We start from the raw sequence: 21,339 nt of genomic DNA, 5'->3' as shown, positions 1-21,339 counted from the left end.
GGGATCTTTTGGGTTCTCTCCACACCACAGCACAAATTTTGCCCACCTTTTGGCATGAATAGATTTAGTGGAGTGTCGCCTGGACGATAGTATAACATCCACTACATCCGGTGGGAGAGAAAAGGAACTCAGGTTGCCCCGTTCAATCTCCAGGCATGAAGGTGCAGGCTCTGGAGGTGGGGGTGTAAAACCTGCCCCTGCGATTGAGAGAGGAGATCTGCCCTGAGCGGGAGACTGAGCGGAGGGCACTGATAGAGTTGAAGTAGGTCTGTATACCATACCCTTCTCGGCCAGTCCGGTGCCACCAATATGACTTGGGCCCGGTCTGGACAAACCTTCCTCAAAACCCGAGGAATCAAGGGTATGGGGGGGAAACGCGTAAAGCAACTGGCCGCTCCTGGACATCTGAAACGCGTCCCCCAACGCCCCTTGCATCGGATACTGGAGGCTGCCGAATAACGGGCAATGCGCGTTCTCCCGAGTGGCAAATAAATCCACCTGAGGAGTACCCCACATCTCGAAGATGTGAAGAACTAGATCCGGATGGAGACGCCACTCGTGATCTAATGAGAAGTGACGACTGAGAACGTCCGCACGTACATTCAACGCTCCGGCCAAATGATTTGCCATCAAGCAAACCTGATGGTCCTGAGCCCAGGACCAGAGTCGGAGGGCTTCTCGGCAAAGAAGATACGACCCCACTCCTCCCTGCTTGTTTATATTCCCCATCGCGGTAGTGTTGTCCGTCAGGATCTGAACTGACTGACCGCGAAGGGAAGGGAGGAAGGCCTTGAGCACCAAACGTACCGCCCGCAATTCCAACAGATTGATATGCAACATCTGTTCCGCTGGAGACCAATGACCCTTGATCTCCAGGTTCCCCAGATGAGCTCCCCACCCTAGAGTGGAAGCATCCGAAATCACTGTGGCCACTGGAGGAGGCAGTGAAAACGGTTTTCCTTGGGAAAGGTTGCCGTCCTCTGCCCACCAAAGAAGATCCGCTACAGCGTCCCTGGAGATCTTTATTGAATTCCTGAGATCCCCCTTGTGCTGGAACCACTGTCTGCAGAGCCACCACTGAAGAGCCCTCATATGCCAGCGAGCATGAGTGACCAACAGAATGCAAGAAGCAAACAGACCTAGCAGGCGTAAGACCTTGAGGACTGGAACTGCCGCTCCACTTTGAAACAAAGGAATCAGCACCTGAATGTCCCGTACCCGCTGAGGCAGGGGGTAGGCCTGAAACTTTGTCGTTTCCAGTACTGCCCCTATGAACAGGAGGTGTTGAGAGGGCTCCAGGTGAAATTTGGGTACGTTCACCGAAAAACCCAGATCGAACAACAACTGTGTTGTCATTCGCAGATGAGAAAACACAATCTCTGGAGACTTGGCTTTGATCAACCAATCGTCCAGGTAGGGAAAATCCGCTACCTCCCTCTTTCTGAGATGTGCTGCAACAACTGCCATCACCTTTGTGAAGACCCGGGGTGCTGAAGTAAGTCCAAACGGAAGGACCGCAAACTGGTAATGTTGCGATCCGACCACAAAACGGAGATACTTCCAGTGCGACTTGATTATGGAAACATGAAAGTACGCGTCCTGCAAGCCGACAGACACCATCCAGTCTCCTTCGTTCAACGCCAAAAGCACCGGCGCTAGGGTCAGCATTTAGAATTTTTCCTGCTTGAGGAACAAATTAAAAATCCTCAAGTCTAGGATCGGCCGCAACCGACCGTCCACTTTGGGAATCAGGAAATATCTTGAATAACACCCCTGACCTCTTTCCTGCAATGGCACCAACTCTATAGCGCCCTTTGCCAACATGGTGACAACCTCCTGTTGCAACAACAGAAGATGGTCTTCTGAACAAAAGGAGGGACGGGGGGGGGAAAGGTAGGAGGAAACTCCTGAAAGGGGAGAGCATAGCCTTTTTCCACAATTCCTAGCACCCACGAGTCTGTTGTAATTGACCTCCATTTCTGAGGAAAAAGACTCAATCTTACCCCTACAGGAGACGTATGACTGATAAAGTGGGGAAAACTAGGGCTGCTTCTGCTGTTGTCCACTAGGGGAGGATGAAGAAGAAGAGAGCTGCTGGGCTGGACCTCTAGCCCTACCCCTACCCCGCCCTCTGAAGGCACGATAGGGCGGATTGGCAGGTTGCTGGGCATAAGATTGAGACCTTCGAAAGGCAGAGCCTCTAACAAATCCTCGAAACCTACGAAAAGGTCTGTACGATGTAGTAGAAGGGGCCTGCAAACCCAGGGACTTAGCTGTAGCCCGACAGTCCTTAAACCGTTCAAGGGCAGAGTCTGCCTTGTCCCCAAACAGCTTTTCCCCATCAAACGGAAGGTCCATTAAAGTGGATTGTACATCTGATGAGAAACCCGAAGACCTTAACCAGGCATGCCTTCTCGTAGCCACCGATGTTCCCATGGCCCTGGCAATGGAATCCGTGGTATCCAGGCCAGATTGTATAATCTGCTGCGCAGCAGCTTGTGCATCCAAGAACAGGGACCCAAAAGATTTTTGCATTTCCTGTGGCAGATCTTTTGGCATCTCCTTAGCAGAGTCCATTAGGGCATGGATATATCTGCCTAGCACACAGGTGGAATTGGTAGCTTTTAGGGCCATGCTGCAAGAGGAGAATATTTTCTTTGAGGACTGCTCCATCCTCTTGGATTCTCTGTCCGTCGGAACACCTGGGAATGTACCGGGGGCAGACTTTGCAGAACATGATGCCTGAACCACCAAGCTCTCCGGAGTCGGGTGACGAGACAGAAAAACTGGATCTCCTGGGGCACTTCTATGCCTCCTTGCCACTGCCCTGTTTACAGCAGGAGATGTCACCGGCTTTTTCCATAGGTCTAAAATAGGCTCCGTCAAAGCCTCATTAAAAGGCAGCAAAGGGTCAGCACTGGAGGAAGATGGATGAAGAACCTCTGTGAGCAGGTTAGTCTTTACTTCTGCCGTGGACAAAGGCAAATCCAGGTAATCAGCTGCCTTCCTCACCACAGCATGGAAGGAGGCGGCCTCCTCAGTAAACTCCCCCGGAGACGCAATGTCCCACTCCGGGGAAGTATCCAAACCACTTGCAGTGGCAAGCCCCTGGAAGTCATCAGAAGGCTCTATCTCACCTTCCTCAAGCCTTCTGTATTCCTCCTCCTCCAGAAGCCTCAATGCCTTCCTTCGAGATCTAAGATGAGTTTCCAGAGCCGGCGTCGACAAGGACTCCATCGACGCTGACGATCTCAGACCCCGAACCGGTTCAGGAAGGCTCCTAGATTCAACCGGCGTCGGAGCCGTCGGCAGATGACCTCCTCGAAGCCGAATGAACGGAAGGAGATGGAGCCGGTTTGGATGAGGCCATTAATGATGCCGGATGGCGCGGAGAAGGAGTCGGATGAGAAGCAGACGGATCCACGGTCCCAGGCGAAGGACTCCTGCCAGGGGAGACCCCCGGCACTGGACCACCAGACTCTGTAGGGCAGAAGGGCATGAATGGAGAAGCCCTGTACGACGCCGGCGAGCCCAAATTGAATGCCAACGGCCCCGTGGGACCCGCCGGTGCACCAGCAGGGGCCATGGATTGAAAAACAGCATACATCGCATTCAAAAATGCGGCCGGATCCGTCCCTGGAGTCGGGAAAGCTGGGTACTGCTGTGCAGATGTCTGGTGAACATCAGGATCCCTCGGCGCCGGTGAAAAGTGAGGACTACCTTGAGTGACCTCATAGACTGAAGGCTCCGGTAACAACCCCGGACTCTCCGGCTGAGGCGTGACAGTAGGACTCATCTCACACGTCTTCTGGCGCCGAGATGAACGAGACCTCGACCGACTCCTCGATCGGCTCCGCTCCGAACGGCGCCGAGAGTCATGACGGCGCCGAGAGTCATGATGACGCCGCTTCTTATGTTTTTGGGGAGAAGCATTGGAGGAAACTTTCTTGTGTTCCTTCTTCTTTGCCGTGGCTAAGAAGAGCTTCGCCTCGCGTTCTTTCAGAGCTTTCGGATTCATGCTCTGGCACGAAGAACAACCTTCCACATCATGTTCGGAGCTTAAACACCAAATACAGTCCGAATGGGGGTCGGTCACTGACATCCGACCCCCGCATTCCCTACACGGCTTAAAACCGGACTTCTTCGGAGGCGACATTGTAACTTCGAGAAATCGTTACAGTTACCAACGGGCCAGGAAGAAAAACCGTTGGCGTCGAAGCACGGAAAAAGGAAAAACTGACGTCAGTACGCCGACGAGGACCTCTTACTGGCATGTTGACGTCAGACGGAGTCACGTGGAGCCGTGCCATTATGACGTCCTCGTTGACGTAGACAGCTAGGAAGAAACTTTCCGTCGGATGCTGGCGCAAGGATCGAATTCATAAGGTGAGGAATCCACAGGTAGTTGTATCCATCAGAAATGCTTTTCAGTACTTGGTTATATACATTCAGTAAGGGCTTAAATAGTTCTCTGTGGTCTACCTGTATGACAGTGAGTTGTTTAGCATTTCATGGGAGGACCACCTAAAACACCTAGAACAGGTGCCAGTCAAGATATAGTGGATGGGGTGGGGACTGACCAAGTCAACCAAGGGCTCAGTGGAGCCACTGTAGCATACCTTGGGCATCAGGTGTGTAACAGGAAGTTGAGCCCGTTGGATGCACAAATGCAGTCTCTGAGGAAGCAGGTGATGCCCACAACCCAAAAAAAAGTGACAGCCTTTCTAGGGCACAATGGTTACTACTGGACTTTTTGGCAAACAAATGGGCTATAGTTTTCCTATTTACAACACTCAAGAAGGTGATACGGACTGAAGACAGTCAAAAAGCATTTTTTAGGAACGGAATAAAGCACTGTGCAAGGATCCTTTACTGGCACCCATGACTGCAGTCAAACCTTCATATTACAGACAAATTCTTCATACAAGGGAGTTGGAGCAGTACTGGCTCAAACCTATGACTATGGTAGAGAGCCCTGTGGTGTTTATTAGTTATATGCTGCTGTCAAGAGAACAGAATATACCAGCCATTAAGAAAGAATGCTTTGCCTCTGGGTGGGCTTTGAGAAGGTTCTGGTACTAGCTTTGTGGTACATACAGATCACAAACGATTCAAGTGGTTGATGGCAATGAAGGGTGAAAATCTCACGTTGCTTAGGCTGTCTATCTCTTTGCGCAGTCTAGATTTCATGGTGAAGGACAACGTTGGAATAAGTCATGGGAATGCAGATGGACATTCCAGTCCGTTCTGCCAATCCGACAAATGGACATCTTGCATGGTGGAGTAAGGTTCTGGATAATCTTACCTAGGAGGAGAGTCTAATAGGATGGCTATGTCCCCCCTACATGGTGTAAAGTTCTTTCTTTGTCCTGACTGCCCAAATGTGGGTATTTAGTAGTCTGTGTTTTGATTTTAGCCCTAGCCTCACACTAATCTAGTGTGTTCGCAGAGGCCTAACCTGTCTCTAGACAGGAGAGATCTTGGACCTATCCTGCCCAGAAGGGTGAACCAAGCATGCCCTCATTGTACGGTCAGGGGACTACTGTACCGGTCACTGATTTAGTACTTAAAGCAGTGGTCTCAGTATATCCTATTTTGTGAACAAATAATTGTGACCAGATCTTTTTATCTGTGTTATAGAAGTGGAGGCCTACTTGCTCACATGTGTAAACTTTTCTTTCTGTGCATTTACCCAGATTCTAGTGCTAACATCCCAAGTGTGTGTTGGCATGTACAGCCTACATGGTACATGCGTAGTGTGTGAGCAAACTAAAGTCATCGAATCCTCCAGGATCTTTGGCCTTTTGCACAAGATGGAAGGTTGTTTTCCCAGGCAGTGGAAGTATTTTACTGATATTCCTCAAGTTGGAGGGAGAAGGCCTACACACTGAAGTGAGGGGAGTGAAGACGAAGTCCAACACTCCTTTTTCCTGAGCAAGGAGCTGCTGATTAGGCGTCCTGAAGCACTGCAGTTTTGTAGGTTGTTGGAGTGAAGAGTTGGTCTGCAGGCTCTGTTGTGTACGGTGAAAGGGACCCTTTGGATGAGGCCCAGCCTCTTTTCTTTCATGGAACACTCCATTAGCTTGGCTCATGCCAGGCATGGAAAGAAAGCTCATGCCTTTTTGTGGGTCTGTTATGGGTACTCCAGGCAAGAGATCAGCCTGTTTTGAGAAGCATCGCTCTATGAAAAGTGTGTGCCAGGAAAAAAGCATAGAAAGGGCACTTGAAAGTCGAACCATCTCAAACTGGTTTTAAAAGTGCAGACAGTGGATACACATCACCTGTCTTCTTTTACTGTATAAAAGTGGAACCCTCTGGCTGAGCTCCAGTTCTTTATGACCACGGAAGGGAGTAATTTGCAGAGGACTCAGAGGATTGCAGTGCAACAAGAGCTGGAGTCGGCCTCACAGCCAGCTTTCCAGGGGTAAGGGGACATCACAACAGTTGACTCCTTGCCAAGACCTAATATCTTAGCTTGAAGCACCTAAAAGCCAGTCTTCTAGCTGAGCGAGGGTACTAACCCTGCAAAAGCAGTGACAATCCAGGAGTGAGATGTAGCGTGACCCCTAGTTCATTGGGTTTGGAGGCGAGGAAGACTGGAGAGCTGTCCAAGTGTCCCAGTGTTAGTGGGTCCAGACTATCCAATATAATTCGAGCTGAGGTGTGACCTGAGCCACTGTGCCCAAATTGTGAAGCTGTCGAAGAATTGTGAAGCTAAAGTGTGACCAGAGTTGTTGTGTTGGAATCGTGAAAATTCAGGTTGACCTGAGCCGCAGCACACAAATTGTGAAGCTGCATAACCTGCATTGCTACAGGACCTGAGCTGTAGCCTAATCCATCCACTGAGGCATCTGAAAAGCCTTACCTCCTGCTTGAGCCAGCCCTGTGCATGGCAGTTCTATTCTGGACCAATTAAAGAGAGAAGGGATGCACCAAGCACCCACAGACTAGACATGCAATATTCTTGCACTTCCTCTGGAAGTTGTCCCCAGCAGCCGGAGCTACCGCATCATCACCAATGCGACCGCTGAGAAGGCAGAGGAGCTTCCAGTTTGTAAGAGGGTGAATGGATAAGCAGAGGGAGAGAAGGGCGGCTACAGGATTGTGCGAACCACTAACAGACTGAAATTCGTTGAGTGAGAAACAGTGAACTGAAAGAAAGACTCTGCACAAGAGTTTGGGGTTATAGTTGGCACCTAAGACTAATCACGCCAGGTACTGACCTGGGGGATTAATGGCCTGGAGTATAAGAGAGGCAGAGGCCAATAGTGGTAAGAGACACAAAAATACTCCAGCGCTGTGACACCAAATTGTATTGTGTATATGTTCATATTTAAAGGATTTAGTTCCAGTTTGAGTTCCAGCACTTTTCCTCGAAATCAATCACTGATTTGGGCAGTCATTTATTATGGTAACATCTGTTTAATGACGGCTGTGCTCAAGCATCACTCCTCACTACATCCCTAAGAAGTTTGTGGTTGCTTGCCTTCACTACCACTGAGAGTCAAGTGCTGAAGGGGTTTTACTTATCCAGCTTTGCAAAGCCACATTAGGACAATGGGATGTCAGTGGCAAACAATCTCAACCTCCTTGGTTGTGGCCCTGCAGCTTGCCTCGTGGTATGCTAAACAGGGTGGCACAGCATCCACATGCAACATTTTGTATACCTCCTTTTGAACTTGTGTGATTAACCTTCCTATACTTGATTTTGTGTCATTCACTCCTCCATTTCTAAGGAGAGTGGGAAGGACATGTATATCTTTTGGAGTTATTATGGACCTTTTTGACTTTCCTTAAATATTTCAAAATGTTCTTATTAACTTTCACATTTTGTTTCTTTGAATTACTATAACACTGAATATTACCTTTGTGCCGAGTGGGTACATTTTCAGGTCCCTGGGCTGATATAGCAGCTCTTAACATTATGTGGTACGTTGCACGCTAATGAAGGTCAGATTTTCTGTAATGAGGATTAGGTATATCTCAAACCTCATATCCAGCATTTGGTCTTACCCGAAGTGCACTCTGTAATTCATCCTTAAGCGAACTTATTTCTTGCTTCTGATACTGTATTTCAGACTCCTTGACCCGCAACAGGACCTAAAATAACAAACAATGTTCACTTATATGCAAATACAATGCTAAGTGCAACGCACTTCTTCCTGCTGTATAGCAAGGTAAGTTCAGAATGTACAAAAGTTACACTACTCAAAGTAAAGCAGAGGAGGTTTATTCTAGTTTCCCCTTCCGGTGCTCCTTATTAAGGAAGTAGCTAAGCCTTAAAAAACAGAATGGTTAGGTTTGGACAAATAACCACATGGGATAAACATTTGAATGTTATTGCAATTAATATTAAAACAAAGAATATAATTCAAAATAATTAAGAAAGCCTGCATATATGTTTGGTAAATTAACATTATAGTAAACATTGCTATTGATAAATAAGCCCTCTTGGCAGCATTCGATGTAGTCAGCAACCCAGCTCATCTCAATACCCTGAAGGCGCACATAGGCTTCCTTCAGAGGCACCATCTTAAACGATGCACATCCTATTGACCAAAGACAGCCATTTGTCCAAATGACCTGCTTTAGACGGGAATGCATCTCTAATGTACATTTAGGGGCAGTCCTGTTTCATTTTTAACCTCCAAACGAAACCCTTTGGCTTACTCATGGCTAAGTACATCAAGATACAGCAGTGCACAGAGGAGTAACAGCTTTATTTCAATTATATTGATTAACTGGAGGCCTGCATCACCATGCACAAAACTTGGATTGTACGAAAGGTTAAACTCTTTAAAAACAGTTTATCATAATCGCTGGATTTCAAGGCTCCAAATCAATATACAGAAAAGATTCACACTGATGAGGAAGATGATGATAGCATATAGGTTTGAGTAAACAGTAATTACCCAACCCATATCCTGAATCTGCTATCCATCTCATGAGATACCTCTACCGACCATATCATTGCTGTTCAGCTCTATCAGTGGTCCGCCATGCTCAGAACCTCCACGACGAGCTAGTTTCTTAACGCTAATGTCTAACCAATTCCATATAAGAAATGCACAGGTTATATTATTATTTTTCTAAATAGTTTATCATGAAAATTAATAGCAAAACTGCTTACTTGTTTATCAACTCTTGTTTTGTAATATAAGGATATAAGGTCAATAAATCATATCAATATTCACTTTTACATATAAAATCAGAAAACAACAATGCTGAGGAACTTTTTAACCTCATACAATCTTGTGGATTTAATCAATCTCTGAGTCTACCGACTTTGGGGGAGAGGGATGGTAGTTGCTGAACTTTCTTCAGTAGTTTTCTAAATTTGATATTAGAGACCCAATAGGGGAGTGTAGGGTGTGAGCCAATGGGCTACTGACCCCTGGTGTCACTATGCCCCCTATATGACCACTTCCTGTGGGAAATGGGCATAACCCTGTAGCATAGTTACTAGTTCTGCCATCGCCAAGATGGCAAACTTTCAAAAGGAGTGTCCACATCAGGCAGTTCAGCTTAGGGGTGGGTCTGACCTGAGAGGTGGGAACGACCCCTGACTACTAATTTTCCCACCTGTCCGGGTACCAAATGGGCTTTGGGTTGGGGGTGGGAGGGGTTTAGTATCCTCTCCTTTGAGGGAAGCCAGATCTACATAACAATGGCTTTAGGCTTCTTTGAAACCCCCTGTCTTGGAATGCAGATTCGCAAGTGATTCTGTTGGGAGGGGTGTGCTAACACCAATGCCAAAGCAGGCTTTGTTTCTGTCCACTGAAGAGCAAAGGCTCTCACCCCTAGGGTCAGAAACATGTCTGGTGGTGGCAAGCCAGATAGAACAAGTCAGCCAGCACACGGGTAAAAGGTATTTTTTTCTTTTTCTTGGGCACCCCAAAGGGGCACTCTGGGTGCATGTATTGATAAATCCATCACTGGCATGAGTGATGACTTAATAATATGAGATATTTGATACCAAACATCCCTATTTCCAGGGAAGCCATCTTGTAACTGGGGAACTCTTACTAACCAGTGTCCAGCACATGTACTTAAAATGACTTCCCTGTTCATTCACTATGCATCATAATTTGACAGACATAGCAGAGGGGCATATCTGCTCTTGCAGATATGTCCTCACATGTAATATAATACACCCAGCGTTAGGGCTGTTATGACTGCTGTAGGGGTCACTTAAATATATTGCATGCAGTGTTAGGGGATATGGCACATAGGTTGGGTGCCATGTCATGTTTTCACTTTTAGCTGCACCAAGACATGTAGCCTTCAATAGCAGTCTGCATGTGCTGGGTGAGGGGTCCCTGAGGGAGGCACAATACATGCTGCAGCCCACCCTTGGATACCCTCTTTGGTACCCATGCTCTAGGTACCAGAAGTACCATTCATTGGGGACTTACAGGGGTGCCAAAGGTATTGCTAATTGGGTAACAATTGTACAGTTTTGGGGAAAGGAGATCTGGCATTGGGGACCAGGTTAGCAAGAACCCAGTGCACTTTCAGTCAAAACTGCAAACACCAGGCAAAAAGTGGGGGTGACCTTGTCAAAAAGGGGCACTTTCCTACAAATACCTAATCAGGAAAGGTGCAACTATCTTTGGCAGGAAAGTCTCTTTTGATAGAGGACCAATATGTTCGGGAAGAATGCATGTATGGTTGTTAGATCAACAAGGCCTGGAGTACACTCAATCGCCTTACAGGATTAATGGTGATGACCAATAGTCTTCATGGTCAGCGGGCTTAAAGGACAGCTGTGCTTCGTTTAAAAGGGAGTGCATATCAGGTAAGCGAGGACTAAATTAAGGTCCTGTGCAGCATCACAAAGGGGGTTTGCGGGAACATGTGGATCAGCCCTTTCAAGAAATGCCTCACAGCGGGTAATTGGGAAAGTGATGGATGATCTGGGAAACGTAAAAAGGCTGAAGGGGCGAAAAAGATAACCTGTACATGCTTTCACAGCAAGATCTTGCAAATATAGCCAAAAAATACAAGATGTCAAACAATTTTGCATTTAAGGATTGTCTGTTGCAGGGGCAAACATGACGTAACAAACTTGCTCCCAGCGTCCTGCATATGCATCCCTCGGGAGGGAGATCAAAAACCCTCCACAGTCGCCACTCGTTCTCCACGCATGGAGATACATGTTGTGCAGGTTCGGATACAGGACCCGACCCTGCTGCAGCAACAGGAGGTCCTCCTGAAGAGATAGCCTGATCAGAGGACACATTCTCATGGCCAGATGTTTCGGGTACCACACACTTCTCGCCCAGTCCAAAGTAACTAGAGTGACTTGGGTCGGTTTTTTAAAGATTTTTTTCAGCACTCAAGGAAGAGCTACCTTAGGAACTCCACCACGCAAAAGCACTTACATTCCACATGCAGTTGCATAAAGACTGAGCCATGGTTCACTCCATCACTGGAAGATGCCCTGTGCCGACTGAGTGTAACTGCCATTTGTGATTCACTAAGACAACGTTGGCTGAACCTGCCTGCCCTGGAGTCTGCCAGGCGATGGGCAATCAGGGAAATTACATGAACGTTCAGCCACTTCGAAAGACGTGCAGCCTCATGGCACAGGACCCCAGACCCCACTCTGCACTGTTTGTTGCAATTACACACTGTGGTTGTGTTGTCCGTGAGAACCTGCACCAATTCTCCCTTGAGGGTCAGAAGGCACACCTTGCAGTGCCAAGGGATTTGCTTGCAACTCCAGGAGGTTATTGTGGAGGCTAGTCTCCACCGGAGACCAGAGTCCTCTGATCTCAACCACTCCCAGGCACCTCTCCAACTCAGCAACAATGTATCTGTCACAACTGTTAACTCTGGGTGGGAAGAGTGGACTGCCTCTGGTAAAAAATTCCAGCTGAACAACCACCACTGCTGGTGTTCCGCAGTCTCTTCCAACACCTTGATTGACTCTGTTATGGCTCCTTGGTACCGAGCCCACTGAAACTTCTGATCGCACTGCGGAGCCCGCATTTACTACCTGGCATGGTCCCTGTGCACGATGCAAGAGCCCAAGAAGTTTCAGAGCTGCTCTCACCCAGACCCAAGTCAAGGGGTTAAACATGGGGATCATAGTCCAAATGCCCTGTGTAGGAAGTTGTCTCTGTATAATCTAACTCAAAGTGAGAAATAGTGTGCACAGAGTCCAAGGGTTCCCCTTAGAAGTTGATAATGGCAAAATTTGATAATTCTAATGCTCTATTTTGTGGTAGTGTGGTCGAGCAGTAGGCTTATCAGAGGGTAGTGTTAAGCATTTGTTGTACACGCAGGCAATAAATGAGGAACACACGCTCAAAGACTTAACTCCAGGCCAATAGTTTTTATCTGGAAAAATATATTTTCTTAATTTATTTTAGAACCACAAGATTCAAGATTTGAAGTAAATACAAAAAATGCAAGGTACGTAAGGAACTTTGAATTAAAGCAGTAACATACACAGTATAGGTAAAAATGGCAATAAGCTATTTTAAAAGTGAACACTGCAAAAATCAACAGTTCCTGGGGGAGGTGAGTAAGGTTAAGTTTCTGAAGTATAGCACTTACAAGTTCAGTTTCCTGGGCATAAGCAGCCCACCGTTAGGGGTTCAAGGCAACCCCAAAGTCACTGCACCAGCAGCACAGGGCCGGTCAGGTGTAGAGGTCAAAGGGAGGCCCAAAACAAATAGGCACCTATGGAGAACAGGGCTGCGTCTTCGGAGGGCAGACTAGGGGGGGTTTTGTGAGGTGGGCAGGGCACTCTGAGGGGAGTGCAATGTCAACTTAGTCATTTTCTCCCCACCAGCACGCACAAGCTGTGAGGCAGTGTGCATGTGCTGAGTGAGGGGTCCCCAGGGTGGCATAAGACATGCTACAGCTCTTAGAGACCTTCTCTGGCATCAGGGCGCTTGCTACCAGGGGTACCACTTACAAAGGACTTATCTGTGTGCCGATTGTGGGAACAAAGGTACAGTTTAGAGAAAGAACACTGGTGCTGGGGTCTGGTAAGCAGGGTCCCAGTACACTTTCAATCATAACTGGCATCAACAAAAGGCAAAAAGTGAGGGGGTAACCATGCCAAGGAGGCATTTCCTTACACCCTGGATTCGTTGAGGTGAGGTGAAGGCTTGGAAAACACTGTGCCCATGGTGGCTCCACTAAAGGCAGAGCCCTTGTGAAGGAGTTAGGAGTAACTTTGGGATGTTGACGGAGAAACCCAACAATGTCAGCAGGTTGGCAGTCATCTGTATGTGACTTAAGACTGCGAGCCAGTCATCTAGGTATGAGAAGGCTGATATTCTCATCCGCTGTAGATGGGCTGCAACCACCACAATCACCTTTGTGAACACTCGAGATGCACTGGTTAAGCCAAAGGGGAGCAAGTACAACTGAAAGTGCTCTTGGCGTACCTGACAAAGCAGGTAGTGTTTGTGGGACTACAAGATAAGGATGTAGAAAAAGGCATCCATGCCACTATTGAGTTTCCAGGATCCATGGCAGACTGAACTTGGCCAAATGTGAGCATTTAGAACGTGCCCTTCCAGAGAAAGAAGTTCAAAGGGCACAGATCAAGGATAGGATGGAGGCCTCCATCTTTTTTCAACACTAGGAAATAACATGAGTAAGAGCCTGTCCTGATCTCTGATGCTGGTATCGTTTCTATGGTCCCTTTAGCCAAGAGAGCTTAAACGTCTCTTTGGGGAATGAACAAGTGAGATGTTGCGGTGTGGGTGGCTTATCAGGAGGGTGTAACAGAAAGGGTAGGAAGTAACTTTGTTCCATAATCTGGAGCACTCATTGTTCTAATGTGATGCTTCTCTACCCTGGGGAAGTAGAAGTTTTTTTTTTTTTTTTTTTTTATTGATTTTATCATATCAAACATATAAAAGTAAAGCAACAGTCCCTTCAGAGCAGCATATCTAAAGAGCAATAGCCACCCACTGCAAAATTAACATACATTCCGTGTAGGAGAAATCAGACAGGTACACATTGATCCTTCCAATCTAGTTTGTTCTTCTAAATTCCCATTCATTAATTGGGGACAAGATCCGTACGGAATTTCCACTGGGCAGCTTTCTACCAGAGATGCTGTAGTGATAACATACAGTTAAATAGGGGACATCAACAGATATGGACGAAAGGAGCAGGTGGGGAACACAGCCATACATCTACAACCATTCACCTTTCCTGGCATAGATGCCAACACACAGAGGGGTCAGTAACTCAGTCCGGGCTTCTTTGGTTATATCACTCATTCGTCTTGGGCCGCTAAGAAGTTATTCAGCGGGCCCAAATGTCTTTGGGTCTAGACCCTTGAGGCATCAGGCTCCAGAAGACCATAAGCTGATCATGACAGAAAGCAGCATCTCTTAGCCATTCAGAACGGCGCGGCACTCTCGTCCCGCCCCAGCACATGGCCACTCTACGCTTGGCCAACAACAATAGTAGACCCACCAAGCGTCTGTGTGTTGCCCTGATGTCCTCCACACACCCAAGCAGCGCGGTTCTAGGAGTGGCAGGGATTTCTATTTCGACCATTTCAGAGATTGCATTGAAAACTGCCACCCAGTAGGCGTAAACCTCCGTACATTCCCACGCCAAATGTAAAAAACCAGCCTTCGGCGTCCGGCAGCACGCACAACGCGCATCTTCGCGCAGCCCCAAGGAGTGCAACCACACTGGGGTATAATATAGTCTGTGCAAAAATTTAAAATGCAGCAATCTGAACCTGTAATTTGGTGTCAACGATCTCATATGCGCACAGCAGGCCCGCCACAGAGCCTCCGAGATGGACTCTCCCAGATCCGCCTCCCATGCTAGTCTAGATGGCTCCCGGAGATTATTCCTCTGTTCCTGCATACAGTTATATAATTTAGTGACCAGCCTATTAGGCGACCGCGCACAGCAGAGAGCCTCCAGCGCGCGGAACTCCACCGGGGCCTCCTCCAAACTCCACAAGCGGATCCGCAAAAAAGAACGAACTCGGATCACATACATACGCTGGAGCGCCGTGCACTCGCGACCAGCCAGTATCTCAGATACATCAAGCAAGCGACCATCCATCATCCAATCTCTCAGCTCGGTTAGGCCGGCATCTCGGAGAAACCCGCGTACTCCACCGTCACGGTACAACTGCCCGTCCGCTATCGCCATTACCGGTAAAGAGGGAGCGCACGGGGCCGCAATCCCGGACCGCCGCATCAACATACCCCACGCCCGCATCGTACATGCCACCGTGTCAATTCCCCGCACCCGGGACGGAACACGTCTACCAAATGCCCTCGCCAGGTTGTCCGGCCACACAGAGTCGCTCTCAGGCGCCAGGTGCGGCAGATAACGGATAGGATTCAGCCAGTAATACGCAAAGTGCGCCTGAGTGCATAGATAGTACAGCTCCATATCCGGCGCAGCGAGCCCACCTAGTTCGAACGGCAACGTCAGCCTCTCCCATGAAATACGCACGCGTCGGCCCGCCCACACCAGGCAGATCCGCGCTGAGCGCATACGCCTCAGGTAACTTCTCGGGAGAGGGAGATTCACAAATAAGTAAGTAAAAAAAAAAAAAAAAAAAAAAAAAAAACAATCGGTAAAACTACCATCTTTGCAATAGCAATACGTCCTATTAATGACAACGGGAGGGTTCGCCAGGTCTCTACCTTCCCCTCCAGCCACGTCAGAGCAGCACCATAGTTAGCCAACCACAACTCCTCTACATCACAACTCAGCTGTATACCCAAATACCGCACCGGCCCATCCGCCCACGTCAAAGGGTATCGAGAGTCATACCGCGGCACCTTGGGGGTCAAAGGCAGCACCACCGATTTAGACCAATTAATAGTAATGCCTGAAAAGGTACCAAAACGCACAATCTCATCAAGTAGTATATCCAGATTCTGGTCAGGATTCCGTACATATAATGCAATATCATCTGCATACAGAGATATCAAAATTGGTCGCTGCCGGAATTGCAATCCTCTTTCGTTATAATTCTGTCGGAGCCGGGCCGCCAGGGGCTCCATTGCCGCAGCAAAAAGGAGAGGGGACAACGGGCATCCCTGGCGCGTGCCGCGCACAACAGGGAACGGGGCAGACACATTCCCATTGAGGCGCAATCTAGCAGTGGGCAATGTATACAGCAATTTAATCCAGCGAAGGAAGCGCGCGCTAAGACCCACCCGACCCAACAGGGCAAACATATAGTCCCATGTCAAGGAATCAAACGCTTTAGCTGCGTCCAGGAAAACAGCTGCCGCATTGTCATCCTCTACTAGTGTTCCCGCCACCGCGAAGAAGGTGCGCAAATTGTGGCCCGTAGACCTTCCCGGAACAAAACCCGACTGATCCGGAAGCACCAAACTAGGGAGAAGAGGCTGTAGCCTCGCCGCAATCATCTTCGCTAGGATTTTGTTGTCAATATTTATCATGGAAAGCGGGCGGTACGAGTCGCATCGAGTCGGATCCTTTCCAGGCTTCAGGATCGTCACTATCAGTGCCTCCCGGAGCGAGGTCGGAAGCAACCCAGTCTCCAGGGCTTCTGCATAGACCTCCAATAGTCGAGGGGCTAATATATCCACATACTCTTTATAGAACGCAGAGGTTAGGCCATCCAGACCGGGAGACTTCTCTCCAGGTAAGCCACGTATGGCCGCAGCCACCACCTCTGCTGAAAACAAACCATATTAGCGCGATATCCTCGAAGGGCATCTGTGCATCAGTCACACCAGCTCCCGCCGGAGCCGCATAGAGCCCAGCATAGAAATCAGTGAACACCTGCATAATTCCTCCCGATCCCGACACACTCTCACCTCCTCCATCCATGACCTCGGAGACATAGTCACTGGCCCAAGGTTTACGAAGCAAAGATGCCAACGTACGTCCAGCCCTTTCACCCTCCCCATACTGACGTGCGCGAGCCTCCCTCCCGAGGAAGCAGATTTCCCTAAGAGAGACCTCCTCATACAGCGATACCACTTGACGGATCTCCGCAAGGACTTCATTAGACCAGTTAGATTCCAGTCGCCTTTCCAACTCAGCGAGCCGTGACTCAATTTCAGCCATCTCACGTCTCAGAGTTTTAACTATACCGTGTTGTTTCGAGATACAGACCCCTCTGATAACAACTTTAAATGCCTCCCAGAGGGTTCCTGGGGACCTCACCGATCCCTGATTCTCTGCAAAGTACAGTTTAATCGCCTCCCGCAATTCCTCACGGAAGGCTGCATCGCGAAGCGCCCCCCTAGGCAGCCGCCACATAACAGATCTACCAAGTTCAGTCGGTATCTCCAATTCCAGACACACCGGCGAGTGATCCGACAGCGTACGAGGAAGATGTTCAACCGCCCTAGTCCAGGCTAGCATATCCCTGGAACCCAGCCAGCGGTCAATTCAAGACCAGCTACCATGCACATAATTCAGACATGTACCCTCTCGCGCCACTCCATGCCGCTGCCGCCACAGGTCAACTAGTGCACCATCACGCATCACGGCCTCCAAGGCCTTAGCCGCCGCAACATGTTGCATCCTGGCCTTGCTCTCCCTGTCCAACTTGGCATCAAGTACGACATTAAACTCTCCCCCCCAAAGCACCGCACCCGGCCCCAACGACTTTACCAGACGCCACAGCTCCAGAAAGAAACCTGGATCATCAACATTCGGCCCATACACAGCAACTAGGCGACACGCCTTGTCCAGTAACACACCACTCATCAGTACGTATCTGCCATTTGGATCCACCAGAACTTATTTCGTTCGCCACTGCAAACCCTTGCGGATAAGGACTGCGACTCCACGGGAGTAACCCGAGTACGTGGAGTAATGCATCTCACCCACCCACCCAGATTTTAGTCTGTGTGTTGTGGACCTCACTAAGTGCGTCTCCTGGAGCATACAGACATCGATTGAATGTCTCTTAACATATGCAGCCACAAGTCGAGCTTTCCTACTATCATTAAGCCCTCGTACATTCCAAGTCAAACATCTGATCCCAGATACTTCCTCACCCCTCGGCCCCATCCACAATCAGCCAGTATTGCACTCATAGGCCAGCCACCACCTGCCATAAAGTTCGCCAAGAAACAAATAGAACATCCATACATAAAAGAAGGGACAATACCCCACAAACATGTGAGAAACCCCCCACCCACTCAGGCCCCCCAATCGGACCCAACCAATTACCCACCCATCTTGACCCCAAAACCCTCCTCGAGAATAAGAACAGTGAATAATAGGACTCATCCCAGGGGCTATGACCGGCCTAGTATCTCTCCGCCCAGATGGCATCGGGAGAGAGAGGCCCGTGGGCCAACTACCAGTCACTAAGCAGACTGGACCAGGCGAGGAGCAGCCAGCACGCCCAATCAGTTCCAACAATGGGTATCAGGTCGACAGGAGCATATTAGTCATTGTCACTCAGGGCAGCGCCATCACTGCCACGTCCATGGCGCTCTGCGGTCTCTCGCTCCCTTTGCAGCCGCCGAGCAAATTTGGTCGCTTGTTTCAAGTCCGTAAAGTAGTGCATCTTACCCTCATGGCGCACCCTCACCTTAGCAGGGTATAACAGGGCAAAGCTCACTCCGGCCTGAGACAGCAGTCGCTTAACCGGCAAGAAGGCACGTCTCTGGGACTGCACACCAAGTGTATAGTCTGGGAAGAAATTTATTTCGGAGTTCTTATAAAGTAACGGACGTCTCTCCCTTGCCAGGCGGAGTACAGCGTCACGATCACGGTAATTTAATAGACGTGCAATAATTGGACGTGGGGGAGTCCCCGGAGGGGGTCGGGGTCCCAAAGATCTGTGAGCTCTCTCAACCACCAACATCCGAGAGAGCTCACCAGCGAACAACTCAGATAACATCTGCTCAATAAAGTCTTCCATTCGCCCCATATCGGTCGCCTCCGGCAGTCCCACAATTCGAATGTTATTGCGGCGGGATCTTGATTCCAAGTCCTCGTTCTTGTTACGTATGACCTCGAGTATTCGATCCATACGTGCAATCTGATCCCTGTCACCCTGGCGTGCATCCTCTATGTCAGATGTACGTGACTCCAAGGCCTCAAGCCTGGTGTCGTGATCATCTACACGCGCCCTAATGCGATCAAGCTGTTCGGTGACATGGTCCAGCTTAGCGTCGATGCCAGCCAGGCTGGCCTTAAGTTCCAAAAACATGGACTTCACCGATGCCTCAGGGCTATCCTCTCCACTCGGCTCCTCACAGGGCTGGGAGCTGGCAGCAGCGTTCTTTTTTCCCCCCCCCCTCAAAAGTAAGTTTGGCCTGACGTTGATCAGCCTTTCCCATCGTTCCACCCTGCTTCAACACCTCCGACCAGGTCCAGGTAAGTAGAGCCAAGTAAAGGGAGGCCCAGACTCCAGTGACCCCTCCAATTAGCGCAGAACTCACCGTGGGCCCTCACTCCAGCAGCAGGGATCGTCAAGGAGCGGGATCCCAGAACAACAGCCTATCCTCACAGGCCCAATCAGCCCACGCTGCCCAGCCGGATAGTCGCCGCTCGTGCACCCTTCTCAGGCCACCGCCGGGCCTCACTTCATATCCTTGAATTAGCGGCCCGAGGGGCCCACCTGAATATTCGGCCGATTTCTCCTCAGAGGCCAAGTAAGAGCAGCTACGAACCTCGAGGGCCCCTTCAAGGCTTTACCTCGACGGCTTGTCTCCGTACGGGCCTCCTCCTCGCCCGATTAAGCCGCCGGGCCCAGAGATAGCTTCGGGGCCTATCCGAGCCTCCTCCGCATCAGCGCCATCAGAGCCAAGCGTGCAGTAGGGCCGCGACGCGACCACGTCGCCGAGTGGCCCCCAAGCTCAGCCCCGCACCCGATCACGTACATCCGGGAGCAGCCACGGGCCTCACGTCCGCCCGCCCGCTCTGCACCTTGCGTAGTTCCACGCCCGGCCACACCCCTCAGAAGCTGCCGCGGACCTCCGCGCTCGTCCGCCCGCCCCACGCTCTACCCGCGCGAGCGCGGCCGTCAACAGGCCTGCCCGCGTCCCTTCTCAGCTGCTCCAATCGCTCCGCTGCTCCCGAGCCGCCATAGGCAGCTCAGGGACTCCTCTTAACAGAGCGCGCCAGGTTCACGCCCGCCAGCACCGTCTGATGAGACAATAGTCGGATAAACAGCCCCGGGCCAGGCAGAGCCTCACGAAGTGACGGCCATCTTGCCCGGCGGTCAGGCCACGCCCCCCGGGGAAGTAGAAGTTGATAAGATCTCCCACCGAGAGACAGTGTGCCTCAGAGGGTAAATTAAAGCAGTTTAGCAGCAACTGCAGGCAAGCTGGAACTTGGCTAGTATGTTGCTCGTGAGCGCCTGGACGCTGTGAGCTTGATTTACGATCTACCTCAAAAGGGATGGGAGGTCTGTTGCTGATGTGGCACATACTGGTGCTGCCTCTGCTGACATTCCCTGCCGAAGCCTCAAAAAGGAAAGGTCTGTTGGGGCAACTACTGAACACGCAGAGCTAGGCTTAGAGTGAAAGTAGTGGCTGTGGTCTCCTTAAATCTTCATAAGACAGAGTCCAAGTTCGCTCCAAACGAAACGCTCCAAACAGCTTGGAACATTTCAAAGGGTAAGTCCATTAGGGATTGCTGAATGTCAGGCAGGCATGAAGTAAATTCTGGCAGGTCCTGAAGAACCGCACTAGTCTCAACTTGCCCTACCCAGACAGTGGGTTGTCTGCAGGCCTAAGCAGAGGGAGTACTTTGCTAAGTCTTGGCCGTCCATGAGGAGGCACTGTAGGCTTGGGCTAGAGTCATTCTGGACATCTGTCAAGATATCTACCACTTTGTTCCACATCGCATGTGAGTACCTCAACATAAGCCAATTAGTATAAACAGAGTTGAGAACAAGGCTGATGGAGGAAAATATACTCCTGGCTAATGTCTCCATGTGTTCTCACTCACTGACAGGAGACGTTCTATATAAAGCATTTGGGTGAAGGTGATTCGTAAATGCCTGCACCACTAAGCTCTTCCAAGTGGGGTGTTGATGCAGAAAATCTGAATCCTTTGGAGCAGGTCTATGGGAAGCGAGGTCAAGTTGTGCAGTCAGCATTGTGGACAGACCTACCGGCTTCAACCTAACTGGAGGACATCTCAAATCCTTGTAACCTGAAGGCACTCCAAAGGGATCTAGCGGGTATCAAAAATTAATGGCCTGTGGAAGTCTAAGCGCATCAGGGCTAAATGAGGAATCAATCCTAAAAGGTGTGAACGACTGTGGCCTGGAGGGACTCCGAGCGTTGCATGACTTTGAACAGTGAGAGTAGTGGAACAAAGAAGGCCCATACTTCGAATTCTTATGCTTCTTTGATGTACTGGATGCAAATTAAATCC

The 21,339-nt window shown here is 49.5% G+C and overlaps 1 protein-coding gene across 6 annotated transcripts in view; it reads right to left on the bottom strand.

Annotated features, from left to right (window-relative positions):
* The window catches only part of MPRIP (myosin phosphatase Rho interacting protein), a 754,399-nt gene that overhangs the window by 114,172 nt on the left and 618,888 nt on the right, over window positions 1-21,339 (bottom strand). For all 6 annotated transcript variants that reach the window (XM_069210054.1, XM_069210057.1, XM_069210056.1 and 3 more), the window contains one exon: window positions 8,014-8,100. In XM_069210054.1, the coding sequence (XP_069066155.1) occupies window positions 8,014-8,100 (87 nt within the window). The remainder of the gene's footprint in view (window positions 1-8,013; window positions 8,101-21,339) is intronic.

Source organism: Pleurodeles waltl, chromosome 10 (assembly GCF_031143425.1).
Source record: "Pleurodeles waltl isolate 20211129_DDA chromosome 10, aPleWal1.hap1.20221129, whole genome shotgun sequence".
In the NCBI taxonomy this organism is placed as follows: domain Eukaryota; kingdom Metazoa; phylum Chordata; class Amphibia; order Caudata; family Salamandridae; genus Pleurodeles; species Pleurodeles waltl.
Note: the sequence above shows the minus strand (reverse complement) of the source record. Positions and strands in the feature narration are given on the sequence as shown.